General features: G+C 33.1%; 1 protein-coding gene across 2 annotated transcripts; it reads left to right on the forward strand.

The window, feature by feature from the left end:
- The first annotated feature begins 1929 nt into the window (after positions 1–1929).
- On the forward strand, positions 1930–12358 carry LOC25500701 (histone-lysine N-methyltransferase ATX3). 2 transcript variants are annotated; one of them, XM_024773838.2, is made up of 24 exons: positions 1930–2962; positions 3055–3110; positions 3212–3410; positions 4939–5046; positions 5145–5213; positions 5321–5389; positions 5508–5599; positions 5697–5834; positions 6107–6242; positions 6323–6395; positions 6550–6649; positions 6767–6891; positions 7002–7147; positions 7808–7912; positions 8124–8188; positions 8271–8484; positions 10383–10466; positions 10598–10645; positions 10769–10858; positions 10948–11034; positions 11254–11328; positions 11523–11623; positions 11704–11842; positions 11924–12358. In XM_024773838.2, the coding sequence occupies exons 1-23, from the start codon at positions 2384–2386 to the stop codon at positions 11792–11794; spliced, it is 2850 nt and encodes a 949-aa protein (XP_024629606.1). In that variant the 5' UTR covers positions 1930–2383; the 3' UTR covers positions 11795–11842; positions 11924–12358. The 2 variants fall into 2 exon arrangements, with proteins under 2 accessions (XP_024629606.1, XP_039685181.1); XM_039829247.1 differs by having other exon boundaries at positions 11704–12358.
- The last annotated feature ends 269 nt before the right edge of the window (positions 12359–12627 follow it).

A 12627-nucleotide genomic window follows, 5' to 3' on the forward strand; every position in this document is an offset into this window, starting at 1 on the left:
TAATTTAAGATAATAGATCCAATTTGATCAATTGTTATTTTCTCGCGGTCCCATTCAATCTTTGACAAAAAATAAACTCAAATTAATTTTTGATATTTTCATATCAATGATAAATTAGTTCCTAACTCATACATCAAATGAAGTAATTTGCCTCTAGGAGGACAATACCAGAAACTAATATGAGTATAATTTTGTGTATAAATTTCAGCTCAACCGATAAAAATATCAAAATTGTTAGGTTAGACGTTTTGACTGAGGTTCGAACATCGACCCTTCATTTGTGTATGTGAGTTTTAATAATTATTTGTCATTTTGTCTATCTAAAACAATATATGAATATAATTTTTGTTAGAACTGAATTAATCCGCAAACAATTTGTGATCCAGAGTTGTTTCATAATCATATGGTATCACACTTTTCAAAACATGTATATCTCAAATAAAGAGAATATTTCTTTCAAAAAAAGGAAATTCAATTTTGGTATAGTACATTTTTCGTCACATCATACTATTTTTAAACAATTGTGTTTTCTTATTTGGCAAAATTATTTGATTGCGATATATGTTAATATTTTTTTTTTTTATAATCAATTGTGATCAAATAGATATATAATAATGTACAATAAAGAAAAACCAATGAGATCCCTGTGAGTTTAGCTCAGTTGGTAGAGATATTGCATATTATATGCAGGTGCCGGGGTTCGAACCCTGAACACTCCACTTCTCCACAAGTTAACTGTGTGAGTTCTAGCCACTAGGCTACTTGACAAAAAAAAAAAACAATGAGTACATTGATATCCATGTTTTTGTTAGTAATTATAAAAATAAAATGAAATAATATGTTAAAATGATGTCGATGTGTTAAGTCCATATAAAACTTTGCTCTGACTTTAAATGTGCCTTACACATGTGGACAATTGAAGTTGTACCCATCAAATTAATCGATTTTTGGATAAGATACCGAGTTTTTAAAAAAAATGTCAAATTGATGGAATTTCATTGAAAATTAAGTATATTGTCTTTGATTTTTCTTCTTCTTCAGAGATTCTAAAAATTCAGCTATTTATTTATTACTTAGCCTCCATAAATATAATAATACATTAGCGAAACAAAATAAATAAAAATAATGAATAAATTCCAAATGCATATCCATATATAAAATGAATATCACTCAAAAGCATTTAGATAAGATGAAACGAGTTTCTTCTAACTTAACCAAAATTCTGAGTTCGAATCTTGCATTGGACATCCAACAACGTTAAAACTCTTAGGGAGAGCTTGCCGCCCATTTACACACAAAAAATATAAAACAAATATGTAATTTTAGTATAATTTTTGTTTCAATTATACATTTCATTTATCCGCAAAAATATTATATCCTTTATTTAAATTGTTTCATTTTCTTTTTTACATGTCTTATAACATAATTTAAAATTTTAATAAAATAAATTTGTTCGCATTTACAATAAGAACAACCCCACTATAATAATACACACACTTTAAACGAATCTTAATTGTCAAATAAAAAAGACAATCAAAAGTAATAAAATAGATTTACGGTCAAAAATTTATTAAAAAAAGATATACGGTCAAAAGTTATTGCGTGTCCGTCTTATCGTTATTTTAAGGGACGTGTACGTCTTATCGTTAATCTTTATAAAAGTATAATAATGTAATGAAATAATAAATTTTGTTGAATATTAAGTGCATGAATTTTAATTCTTTTTTTCCTTTTACAAGGATTCTATAATAATTACAGTTATTTTGTTTTTGTAAGGAAAAATACAGTTATTTATTATCTAACTTCTATATAAAAAAACAATAAATTATCAAAATAAAATAAAAAATAATAACTTGGTCAAAATAAAATAAAAATTATTAATTATTATTATTATTATATTTTTTTTTGTAAATTCCAAACACACCTAACGTATCATACACACACCACAACACAAAGCTTCTTCTGCTTCATTGTTCCATTCATCTTTTCTCTCCCAATTCAATTCAAAATTTTCACACACCGTGTTATCTCAGAATCTCTCATTCCGCTTGTTTCAATAATCGCTTTTGAGATCGAAACCAACCTTTCAATCTCCCATTAAATTTCTTCACCTTTCCGTTTCTCTTCCAAACGGAATAATAAAAAACCACTCAGTTTCTTCCGTTTTCATTATTCCGTTCGCTTCATCGTTCGATTTCATCCTTTTTGAATTAGGTTTAGGGTTTCGAATTGCGAGATTCGTAAATCCTGAATTGCGTTGGTGGTTGTGACTATTGATTAACGTATTGAACAAGGAGGTTTTGGAATTGTGGGAATTTTGATTACATTATTTCGAAATTTGAAATTAGGGTTTTCAGATGAAACGAAATAGTTGTTTTATGAAATGGTGATTAAACGTAGTGTTAAAGTTGAAATGCCGAAATTGAAAAGGTGTAAATTGGATGAGCCTCATTGTGAAGATGAAGAACATGAAGGTTGTTCCGGGAGTCAGAAGAAGCATAAGGTGGATGGGTTTAATCCTGAAGTGGATTTTGACACTGGTTCTGCTTCATGGAACAGTGAAGTTACAAATAATGGTGGTGTTGGCGAAGTTGAATTGAATTCATCGCGTAAAACGGTGAAAGTACGGTTCTCGTGTGGCGGTCCTCAGGTGCTTCCGTCAAGCTTTGAAAACGATGGTAAGGTTATGGTGAAGACCGGGAGTAATGGTTCTGGTTCCGGTCTTAGTTTTGACGGTGCAGATGAAAAGATTAATGGGAATGTGGGAAGGAGGAAAGATGTTTATAGGCTGGAGGAATTTACTTTGGGTGATATTGTTTGGGCGAAATGCGGGAAGAGGTTTCCGGCTTGGCCCGGTGTGGTGATTGATCCTCTCTCAGAGGCTCCTCAATCCGTCATCGACTGTTGTGTTCCGGATACACTTTGTGTGATGTTTTTCGGTTATTCGAAAAATGGAACAAGGGTAATTATTTTTATGAAAGTCTTGCTTATTTATTATTGTATTGTAAATTTGAGTTTTTGGTGCTGGACTCTAAATGAATTTTGAATGGACAGGATTATGCTTGGGTGAAGCAGGGAATGGTATTCCCCTTTGCAGAATTCATGAACAGGTGTGTGTGGTTAGATGGTACTAGCTACAGTTGTTTCTGTTGGATTATTGGAAATTTAATCAGCAAGTTTTTTTTTTTAATTTTTTTTTATCTCTGTTCAGATTTCAGGGGCAGACACAATTGTTCAAGAGCAAACCGAGTGATTTTCGGAAGGCGTTGGAGGAGGCAAAGTTGGCAGAAGATGGTATTCTGGAATCACAGTTGAGAGCGGAGGAAATGACTGACGGAGAAGCATATCCTGATAAACTTCGACAGGTCTCAGCTTCAAATATTGATCAAGAATATTACTGCCAGGAAAAGGTGATTTTTTTTTTTCTTTTCATTTTTTACTTTTGCATAAGAAAGTGGTTTATTTATTGCGAATTTTTTTTTTTTTGTAACAAACTAGTGAGGATACTATTACAGGACTAATGCTAACAATGAATAATAATTGGCAAACATTATCTGAGAGGATAACTGATAACATGATCAATTGAAATTTGAGAAAACATTCAAAGATTACCCTAATCTTAATGATAAAAAACATCACAAATAGATTGATTTAACTGTTTTTTTTTTTTAAACTGCCAATGTTGGTATTTTAGTTTTTATGTTGAGGGTGGGGATCAACTCTTGACCTCCTTATCACTCCACTCCTTAACTCTCCCACCGTAGTCACCAAACCATCTTTATATCCAATATATAAGTGATTATCTGTAGTTATGTGCAGGATAATAAAGTTCAACCATATAGGAATTAGGAGAGAGTATGAAGTGTTTATATATCTTTTAAGCCCAGTACTTCAATTGTGTGTCTTTGCAAGTATGTGGCGGGGTGAGTACTACAGTATCATAACTACAACTATTCCCCTAGATAAAGTGAGTAAGCCATACAAAATGTACTCATTTAGGGGCAGCACTATTGTCAAATAGCAGCTATAACGTAGTGAAATTTTGAACAAACTGCTTTTGTTGTGTGATACACGATTTAGTCCAAAACGTTGAAAAATAATGGATATAGTGTAACAAAATTTTAACTAACTTATATTTTCTGCAACCCGCGGTTGCAACACCTTTAGAGGGTAAGTTTTGACCCATGGTCAGGCAACCTCTTTATATGTGCGTAGTTTTTTTAGTTTTTCATGGCCATCATGAAATATTAAAAGGACGATTAATAATTTTGTAAGCATTTACAACTGGTATCTATTACTCCAAACTAATAAAGCATTCAGCTGAACAAAAGACAGGTCATTAATATTGCAGCATTTTTCATAACCTTGAACCAAACAGGTTTAGAGATAAATTGTATTCATATAGACTGTACAAATTTGTAGTTAATATCGGTGACACGTGTATTGCGAACTGACGGGTCCATTTTTCTGAGCATTATACATTTTAACAAGTTTAGGATATGAATTTATTGATACAACTAGTTGAAATGGAGATGTAACACTTGTACTGTTCCAGTCGTATTGATAAAACAAGTTGAAATGGAGATGTAAAACTTGTACTGTTCTAGTCGGTACAGACTTGTAGATACTATTTATCAACGTATTTTTATGATCTTGGATGAGATTGACATGACTTCAAAATGTTTTTCTCTTGTCTAGAATAAATACTTAACAATTCTTTCTGAGAATATCTTCCGATTAATCTGCATGCGAAAGTTCCAATAGTCCATTCTAAAATGCAGATCGTAAGTCTTTTGTTGTGTTCTTGTTTGTTTTTATGTTGCTTTGTCCAGTAATTATGCTGAAAAGAAGATTAGGATAAGAGTTGACTGTAAAAAATTGTATCTCTTATCGACTCTGGTTATTTGTTTATTTTTATCCAGTGAATATATTGTGCAGGATGCCAGATGTTGTGCTAGCTGTGGTTTGATGTTGCCATGCAAAACCATGAAGAAGGTTAAGGATTCAAGTCATGCACCACAATTTCTATGCAAACATTGTGTCAAGGTTATACAGAAAGGCTTAAAATAGTGCTTCAAAATTTTCACTAATTTTTTTTTTTCAATGTTAGATGATTTAAAAAAAATTATATTCTGCTATTACAGTTACGAAAATCAAAACAATATTGTGGAATTTGCAAAAAGATTTGGCACCATTCAGATGGTGGGAATTGGGTGAGACTGTCTGTTGTCAATTTAGTTTCTTTCCTAATATTTATTTTAATATACTTTTGGTACAATAAATTCAAATTTTGATATCTTTTGGGAGCTTTTTGAATCAGGTATGTTGTGATGGTTGCAATGTATGGGTGCATGCTGAGTGTGATAAGATTTCTACAGAACATTTCAAGGTGCTGTGTTGTGGTTAATATGGAACAGTATACTAATTTCACATGATTTCTTTTTAAATACTTAGTTGGTTCACAAAGTGATTGAAATTGAATTTAAATGACTGGCTTCTGGTTGCAGGATCTGGAAAATACCGACTACTATTGTCCAGATTGCAAGGAAAGAATAAATTGTAAATTACCAGAATCACCAACATACAAGTCAAAAATCAAGTACATGTTAATCATCCATTGCCGTTTTCTTCTAATCCAGGGTATTCAGCATTTTATTTTATACTTTGAATCTTACTATGTGATATTTTTGAGACAGATCAGTGGAGAGTAGCCAAAACGTTGTGGTACCTGAGAAGTACAGATCAGTGGAGAATAGCCAAAACGGTGTGGTACCTGAGAAGTTAACGGTGGTGTGCAATGGAATGGAAGGAATTTACATCCCAAAGCTTCATTTGTAAGCCATCAACCCTTCTTGGATATTATGGGATTGATAATCAACACACACACACACACACACATTTATATTTATGTGTATATTCTGTTTTAATGTATACAAATCAATTTTATTTATGATTTTGCGTTTAACTATTACATTAGCATAAGTCCAGTATTACTTGAAAAAGTAACTACTGTCAATCTGGATTTGTCTACAAATCTGACTATTATCTTTACCATCAAAACAGTTTCAAAGACTTTCATTGAGTTGTTTGCGATTGCATTTTTCAGAATTATGTGCAAATGTGTTTCTTGTGATTCAAGGAAGCGGACACCTAGTGAATGGGAAAGACACACAGGAAGCAGAGCTAAAAAATGGAAATACAGTGTGAAAGTGAAAAGCACAATGCTACCGCTTGAAAAATGGGTTTGTATTAGTTCTTTCTGTATTGTGCCTTTCTTATTACGAGGTGTTTCTTTCTCATTTTTGACTCACATAAATTACAGATCACAGAGCACATTCCAGAAGATGGAGTTTCCCAGGAGTTGGATCAGCAGCAGGTGCTTGCCTTTTTGCAAGGTAAGTGTTCATTTCATGTAACTTTTATATACCAAAGCCTTAATTTTTTCTAGTTTACCATGTTTTATGAAACATTCAGTTGCGCATCACTTGCATGCTTTCCCTTGAATATATCCGAAGGCAGAGATTTATTTATTTTTACTTGTTATGACAGAGAAGTATGAGCCAGTTCATGCAAAATGGACGACAGAAAGATGTGCTATTTGTAGATGGATCGAAGACTATGAGGATAACAAAATTATCATCTGCAACAGGTTAAACAATTATAGTTGATCTTTACCCTTTAGTTGTAGAATTATTTTGGACGATTCACATTTTGTTTCAAATTGACTAGGCGTTAAATTTACTAGGTTTTCTGGTTTATTATGCAGATGCCAAATAGCAGTCCACCAGGAATGCTATGGTGCAAAGCATGTCCAGGATTTTACTTCTTGGGTATGCAGAGTATGCGAAACCCCTGATGTTGAAAGAGAGTGCTGCCTTTGTCCAGTAAAAGGTAGGTCAATCTAGTATTTTGGGCCAGTTTGAACTCTTTTTGTTCTTCCTGATCATTTATGTGATGAAGTGCTAATTTGCTTTTACTATATATGGAAAAATGATTTGCAGGTGGTGCTCTGAAGCCAACTGATGTCGAGATGTTGTGGGTTCATGTAACATGCGCTTGGTTTCAACGTGAAGTTGTTTTCAAAAACCCTGAGGTCATGGAACCTGCCCTCGGAATTCTTAGAATTCCTCCTAATTCCTTTGTGAAGGTGAGATGACGGGCTATAAGTCGATCTTATCATTTTTTAACCATTGGTTTCAGCTATGATGTTGACTTGTGTGATGCATGAGATTAATTTTAGATAGAATAATATCTTCAATTATTGCACACTTCTATAAGTAAACAATTAGGAATGTATGTAAACTAAAACTTGGACACAGATCCAATATATAGAGAGAATGTATCAACTATAAGTCTTGCATAAAGATGAAAACTACCAGTTAATTATATCCCGAATGCACACTGGATGATTCTAAATTTTATTTGGCTGAGTCCAAAATGTACCAGAAATCCAGAATGCATACTGGGCATAGTGTTCTGTTTTTTTGTATATCTTTAACTCGATATATTTACACAAGTTGTACTCTACTTGATATTCGAACCAAAAGGCTTCATTCTTATTTATTTTTGGATGACTATTCTTAAAGTTCATCCCTCCGAAGTACTCTCTGCTCAAATGTAATTCAACTCTAAATTCACTATATAATTTTCCACCTTCAGTTATATCTTTTTCTTCATTTATTCAGTAAGATAGTGGCATAGTTGTAATTTAAATTACACTTGGCATTCCCTTCCATTTTTCTTTTATATTTATGCTGGGCTGTATTCATAAACTAATGTCAATGTTTCTTGTCCACTGTGACTGCAGACCTGTGTAATTTGTAAACAAAGCCATGGTTCTTGTACAAGTTGTTGCAAGTGTTCTACTCATTTTCATGTAATGTGCGCATCAAGAGCTGGGTATACCATGGAAGTAAGTTTCTTTTAAGTTGATTAGGTTGATAAGAAACATTTGCTTTTTTATTGATTTTTTCCTTCCTAGTCTCCTCTCTTTCTTTCAGAGGACTGGTGCATCCTTTGCGGTTCATCCAGAATAAATAATTTTTATGTATTTGAATTTATTCATGTGAGGATTACAAGAGCTTGGGAAATATGTTAATATTGTTTAACCTTCAAACTTACAGTTGCATTCCATGGTGAAGAATGGGACTACAATAACAAAGAAGATAATATACTGCGCAGTTCATAGGTTTGTGCTCTAGTGACCGGTTATATATATTTTGCCATCTTCCTTTTTATTAATGATGTTTTATATGATAATTCATTATCAGAGTCCCAAGTCCAGATTCTGTACTGGTTTCACATTCATCCCTGGGGATATTTGCTCCCAGAACTTTGATTGAAAATCACAAGGGATGCTTCCGGGGATCAAGGCTGGTCTCATCAAATAATATAGAGCTCAATGAAGGTTCATCCCGTGAAAATGATAGAGTCGAGCCATTTTCTACTGCGAGATGTCGCGTGCACCTAAGGTCTTCTAATAAGGTGATGATTCTATACACACTATATTATGGCCATAATAGTGTATTAACTGACCTATTCTTTTGCTTTTATTATGTTTTGTTTTATTTTATAATTTTTGTGGAAAAAATGATAATTTAACTTATTCATTCGTCGAATACATTCAGGGACATAATAAAAGCAAAACATAATAAATTCATGATATGTATGCAAAAATTATGCCAGCGTGGAACAGTGGCCAGCCACCACTAGTAGACTAGGTGTATCAAACAATAAGGGTGCATGAGGTGTGTTGGTTTTCGCAGCAGTGCAGCGTGTTTTTTTTCACAAAAGTGAAAGGGCATTTTGCACACTAAAGTCAGAGACGTTTTGGGGACATTTCTGGTATTTTGCACACTAAAAACCCTAATCTTCCTTTCCTTTCACGTTCCCTACACAAACTTCCTCCGCTCTGCGGCAGCAGAGACCTTTGTGTGACCCAGATGCTGCTGAACCACTCTGTCGAGCCCAGCATTGGGCAGCAACCATACCAGGACATTCTGTTATTTGTGCAACAACCTTGAAAACTTCATCTCAGACCATAGTTTACCTGTTTAAGTCGCAGGGACTTAAACTTGTTTGTTCCCTTGACTTTTGTGATTTACATGTATGTTTTTAACAAGCTTATGAATATCTCAATATTCATAATATCGAGATATTATGTTAGCATCATAATTTATATAGTAGGATTAGTTTCTGATGTTAGAGTATTTTAGGTTATATCCTAAGATTGGTTATCATATTACTTGGTTATTATCATGATTTTCCCCCTTATTTTCCTATTTATTTAGGATTAGGAGTCTTGCACTCCTGTAAATAGGGGTTAATGTTTAGTCTTTTGTGTCATCAAATTATTCGCAGTAATATTAAACCATCGTAATATTCAAAATCTTTATTATTTTATTGTCATCATTTTTTGTTTAAAAGTTAAAACCCATAACTTCACCATATAGTATGCAGTAACATCTTTATTCCTTTTTAGACTGCCAGGGACAAGATTTAAGTTAAAAAAATCTATGATCAGTTCCATTTTTACAATAGAAGTCTCAAATAGTTCCTCGAACATCATTGGCTGTCAGCAAGGCTTCCCAATTGATGGTTCCATTGCATTGTAAGGCACACAATAACGGAATTTTGATATTTCCATTTTTGCACTGAAGGATCATTTTTTCTTTGTTGTATAGTGTCTTCGGTTGGATACTTTTGTTTTCCTTCTCATCCAGTGTGAATTTCACAGAATGAACCCATTCAAGATAGTTCTCCCCATTAAGTTTTACATTAACGAGTTGCAAGTTGCAACCTTGAGACAGGGCATCAATCAAAATGGGGAAAAACCTAGTTGGCTGCACCCTGATGGTAGAGGTTTTTGAGGGTTTTAGGATTTCTTCTGTCATGGCCGTTTTCACATTTGTGGGAAGGTTTCTTCCGTCATGGTAGAGGTTTTAGAGGGATTCAGGGTTTCTTCTGTCATGGCCATTTTCACATTTGTGAGAAGGTTTCTACGTCAGAGCAAGATGCTCTGAATCTGATACCGTGTAATTTTTGGAGAGTAAATGGCAATTTTATTTCTTATTTATTTGAAGTTGTACTAGAATGATAAATAGTACCAACTTGCTACAACCAGGGAAATGGAAATACAGATACCAAGGATAATAGACAAAACAGAAAATGGATCAGTTCTTAATCAGATAGTTCAGATTCTAATCTAATCTAAACTAATTCAAGTTGTTATATCTAATTGCTAACAAGCTTCTACTTATTTATAAGTCAACATCTCCTTGGTTATTTTGTCATATCAATGGCCATTCTTCAATGTTAAATCTCAATATTATATATATTTTGTCAATTTGGTGTCTTTACCAAATTTTGTCCCATATTTCCAGAGAGCTGATGTGGCAATTATTCATTTGCTGAGGGGACCCAGTCTTCATTCTTTAGGTGAAATAACTCAATTGAACAACTATAAGGTAATTTTCACGGTCAGCATGATATATGTTCGACTTCATGCTTTTGAAATAAATAACCTGGTCTTGCTTTTGACTGTAAAATGTGAAAGAAAAATGTTAATTTAATATCTTATAATATTGATTTGTGATAGGATGCTGAAGTATTTACTTCTTTCAAGGTCCGTCTTCACCATCTGCAGGTATTACATATATTTTCATTTGCTAAAATTAATTGCTTGAATTGGTTATCTCAATTTTTAAAATCCCGTCTCTTATTTTTTATTTTTTTTAATTTGAAGTAATTTTTTAATGTTTTGTAACAGAAAACTGAAAATCTTAGAATTTGCTTCGGAAAATCGGGCATTCATGGATGGGGTCTCTTTGCTCGAAGAGATCTACAAGAAGGAGATATGGTAACTTACTGTGTATTATTTTAATTAAGATGGTTTGCTTCAATTTCTTGTGAAGAAATAGAGTTCACGCTTGTTATGTTTGTCCGCAGGTTGTTGAGTATCGAGGTGAGCAGGTAAGGCGTAGTGTGGCTGATCTGAGGGAAGCAAAATATCGTTCAGAAGGCAAAGATTGCTATGTGAGTCTCTTATTTAAGACAGATTGTACTACCTGTCTGTATTCTGCTTAACATAATGAAGCCTATAATAGTCACATTCAAAATGACATTATGTTTCATTCGTGTTATTTTAATTTCTATATTTGGTTCAAATGCCTGCATTAGACGGGTTCATGATTGCTGATAACATTTGAATTCATTCACTGCTATTCATAACACTAACTAATATAAATTATGCAGTTGTTCAAGATCAGCGAGGAGGTTGTCATCGATGCAACACACAAGGGCAATATAGCACGTTTAATAAACCACTCTGTACGTTTTTATTGGAATCTACTTGCAATGCGGCTTTTATTAAATATTGACTGAACATTCTATGACTTGAGCTCAACTGTCCATTGTGTTTTTTTTTTTTTTTTTTTTGAATATCAATTATGTGACTTTATATAAAGGTATGTTACAATAGCATACGAAAAACAGTATACTGATGTTCACTGATTTACTTTCAGTGCATGCCAAACTGCTATGCAAGGATTTTGAGTTTGGGTAATCAAGGGAACCGGATTGTTCTTATTGCGAAAACCAATGTTTCTGCTGGTCAAGAACTTACGTAAGTTTCGTTCTGGATCCATGTTTGCGTGTCTTTCAATGCGTACTTGGTTAACTTATTTTTCTCTGATGTTGTAACAGGTATGATTACTTGTTCGATCCAGACGAGCCAGAAGAACTGAAAGTTCCCTGCCTTTGCAGAGCTTCCAACTGTAGAAAATTTATGAACTAGGTTTAGCATTTTTTGCTCCTTGAGCGATTTCAGTCATCTAACCATAGGGTAAAAATTTGTTCATTGAGCTTTTTTTTTTTTACCAGTTTAGTATAATTTGTATATAATTTTATATATGTAATTAAATAGGAAACTTCTGAGCAATTGAGCTGGAGGCATTTTTGTAACTTGCCACATGGTTCCTTTATATTCTCCAAATTCTTTTGACATTTGGAAGAAATGCTCATTGAAGACAGAAGGTGTATAGGAGCACACATATACTACTCAGTGCTTTTCTGGTTCTGCAGCGAAACAGTTGGTCATATCTCTTACACAGTTATACTTTATTTGGCATTTTTCAAAAGAGAAATCAATATCTGGTCATGGTTTATGCATTTTAAACTTTAAAAAAGTTGAATAAACAACTTCTTAAGAGAATATTACTATATTGGTTTCTTTGACCTGTGTTCTTTGAATACTTGGCAACATTTTCCTGTTTTTTTTAACCATTAGTGTACCTAGGTTTGGATTGTAAAATATTGGATGTTGGACGAATAAGTTGGTCATTATATCCAAATTTACGAAGCACCATCCAAACTATTTCAAGGTTATGAATGTAATGTTCATAGCCGTGATTAGCCTTCCTCTCTATCCCGCAAATTTCCTTGCTAACCCGAATATAGTAGGTTGTAAACATGCCAAAAACATCTAACCTAACAATTTTAAAATACATCTAATTATGGATCTTCATTCCAGTGAATAATCTATAGAGTGTTATATTTGATAGTGTTAAAAATGAAAAATTCTCACAACACTTATAAAATATGAAGACATAGAGAGCAATTATATAATTC

Source organism: Medicago truncatula, chromosome 8 (genome assembly GCF_003473485.1).
Source record: "Medicago truncatula cultivar Jemalong A17 chromosome 8, MtrunA17r5.0-ANR, whole genome shotgun sequence".
Lineage (NCBI taxonomy): Eukaryota > Viridiplantae > Streptophyta > Magnoliopsida > Fabales > Fabaceae > Medicago > Medicago truncatula.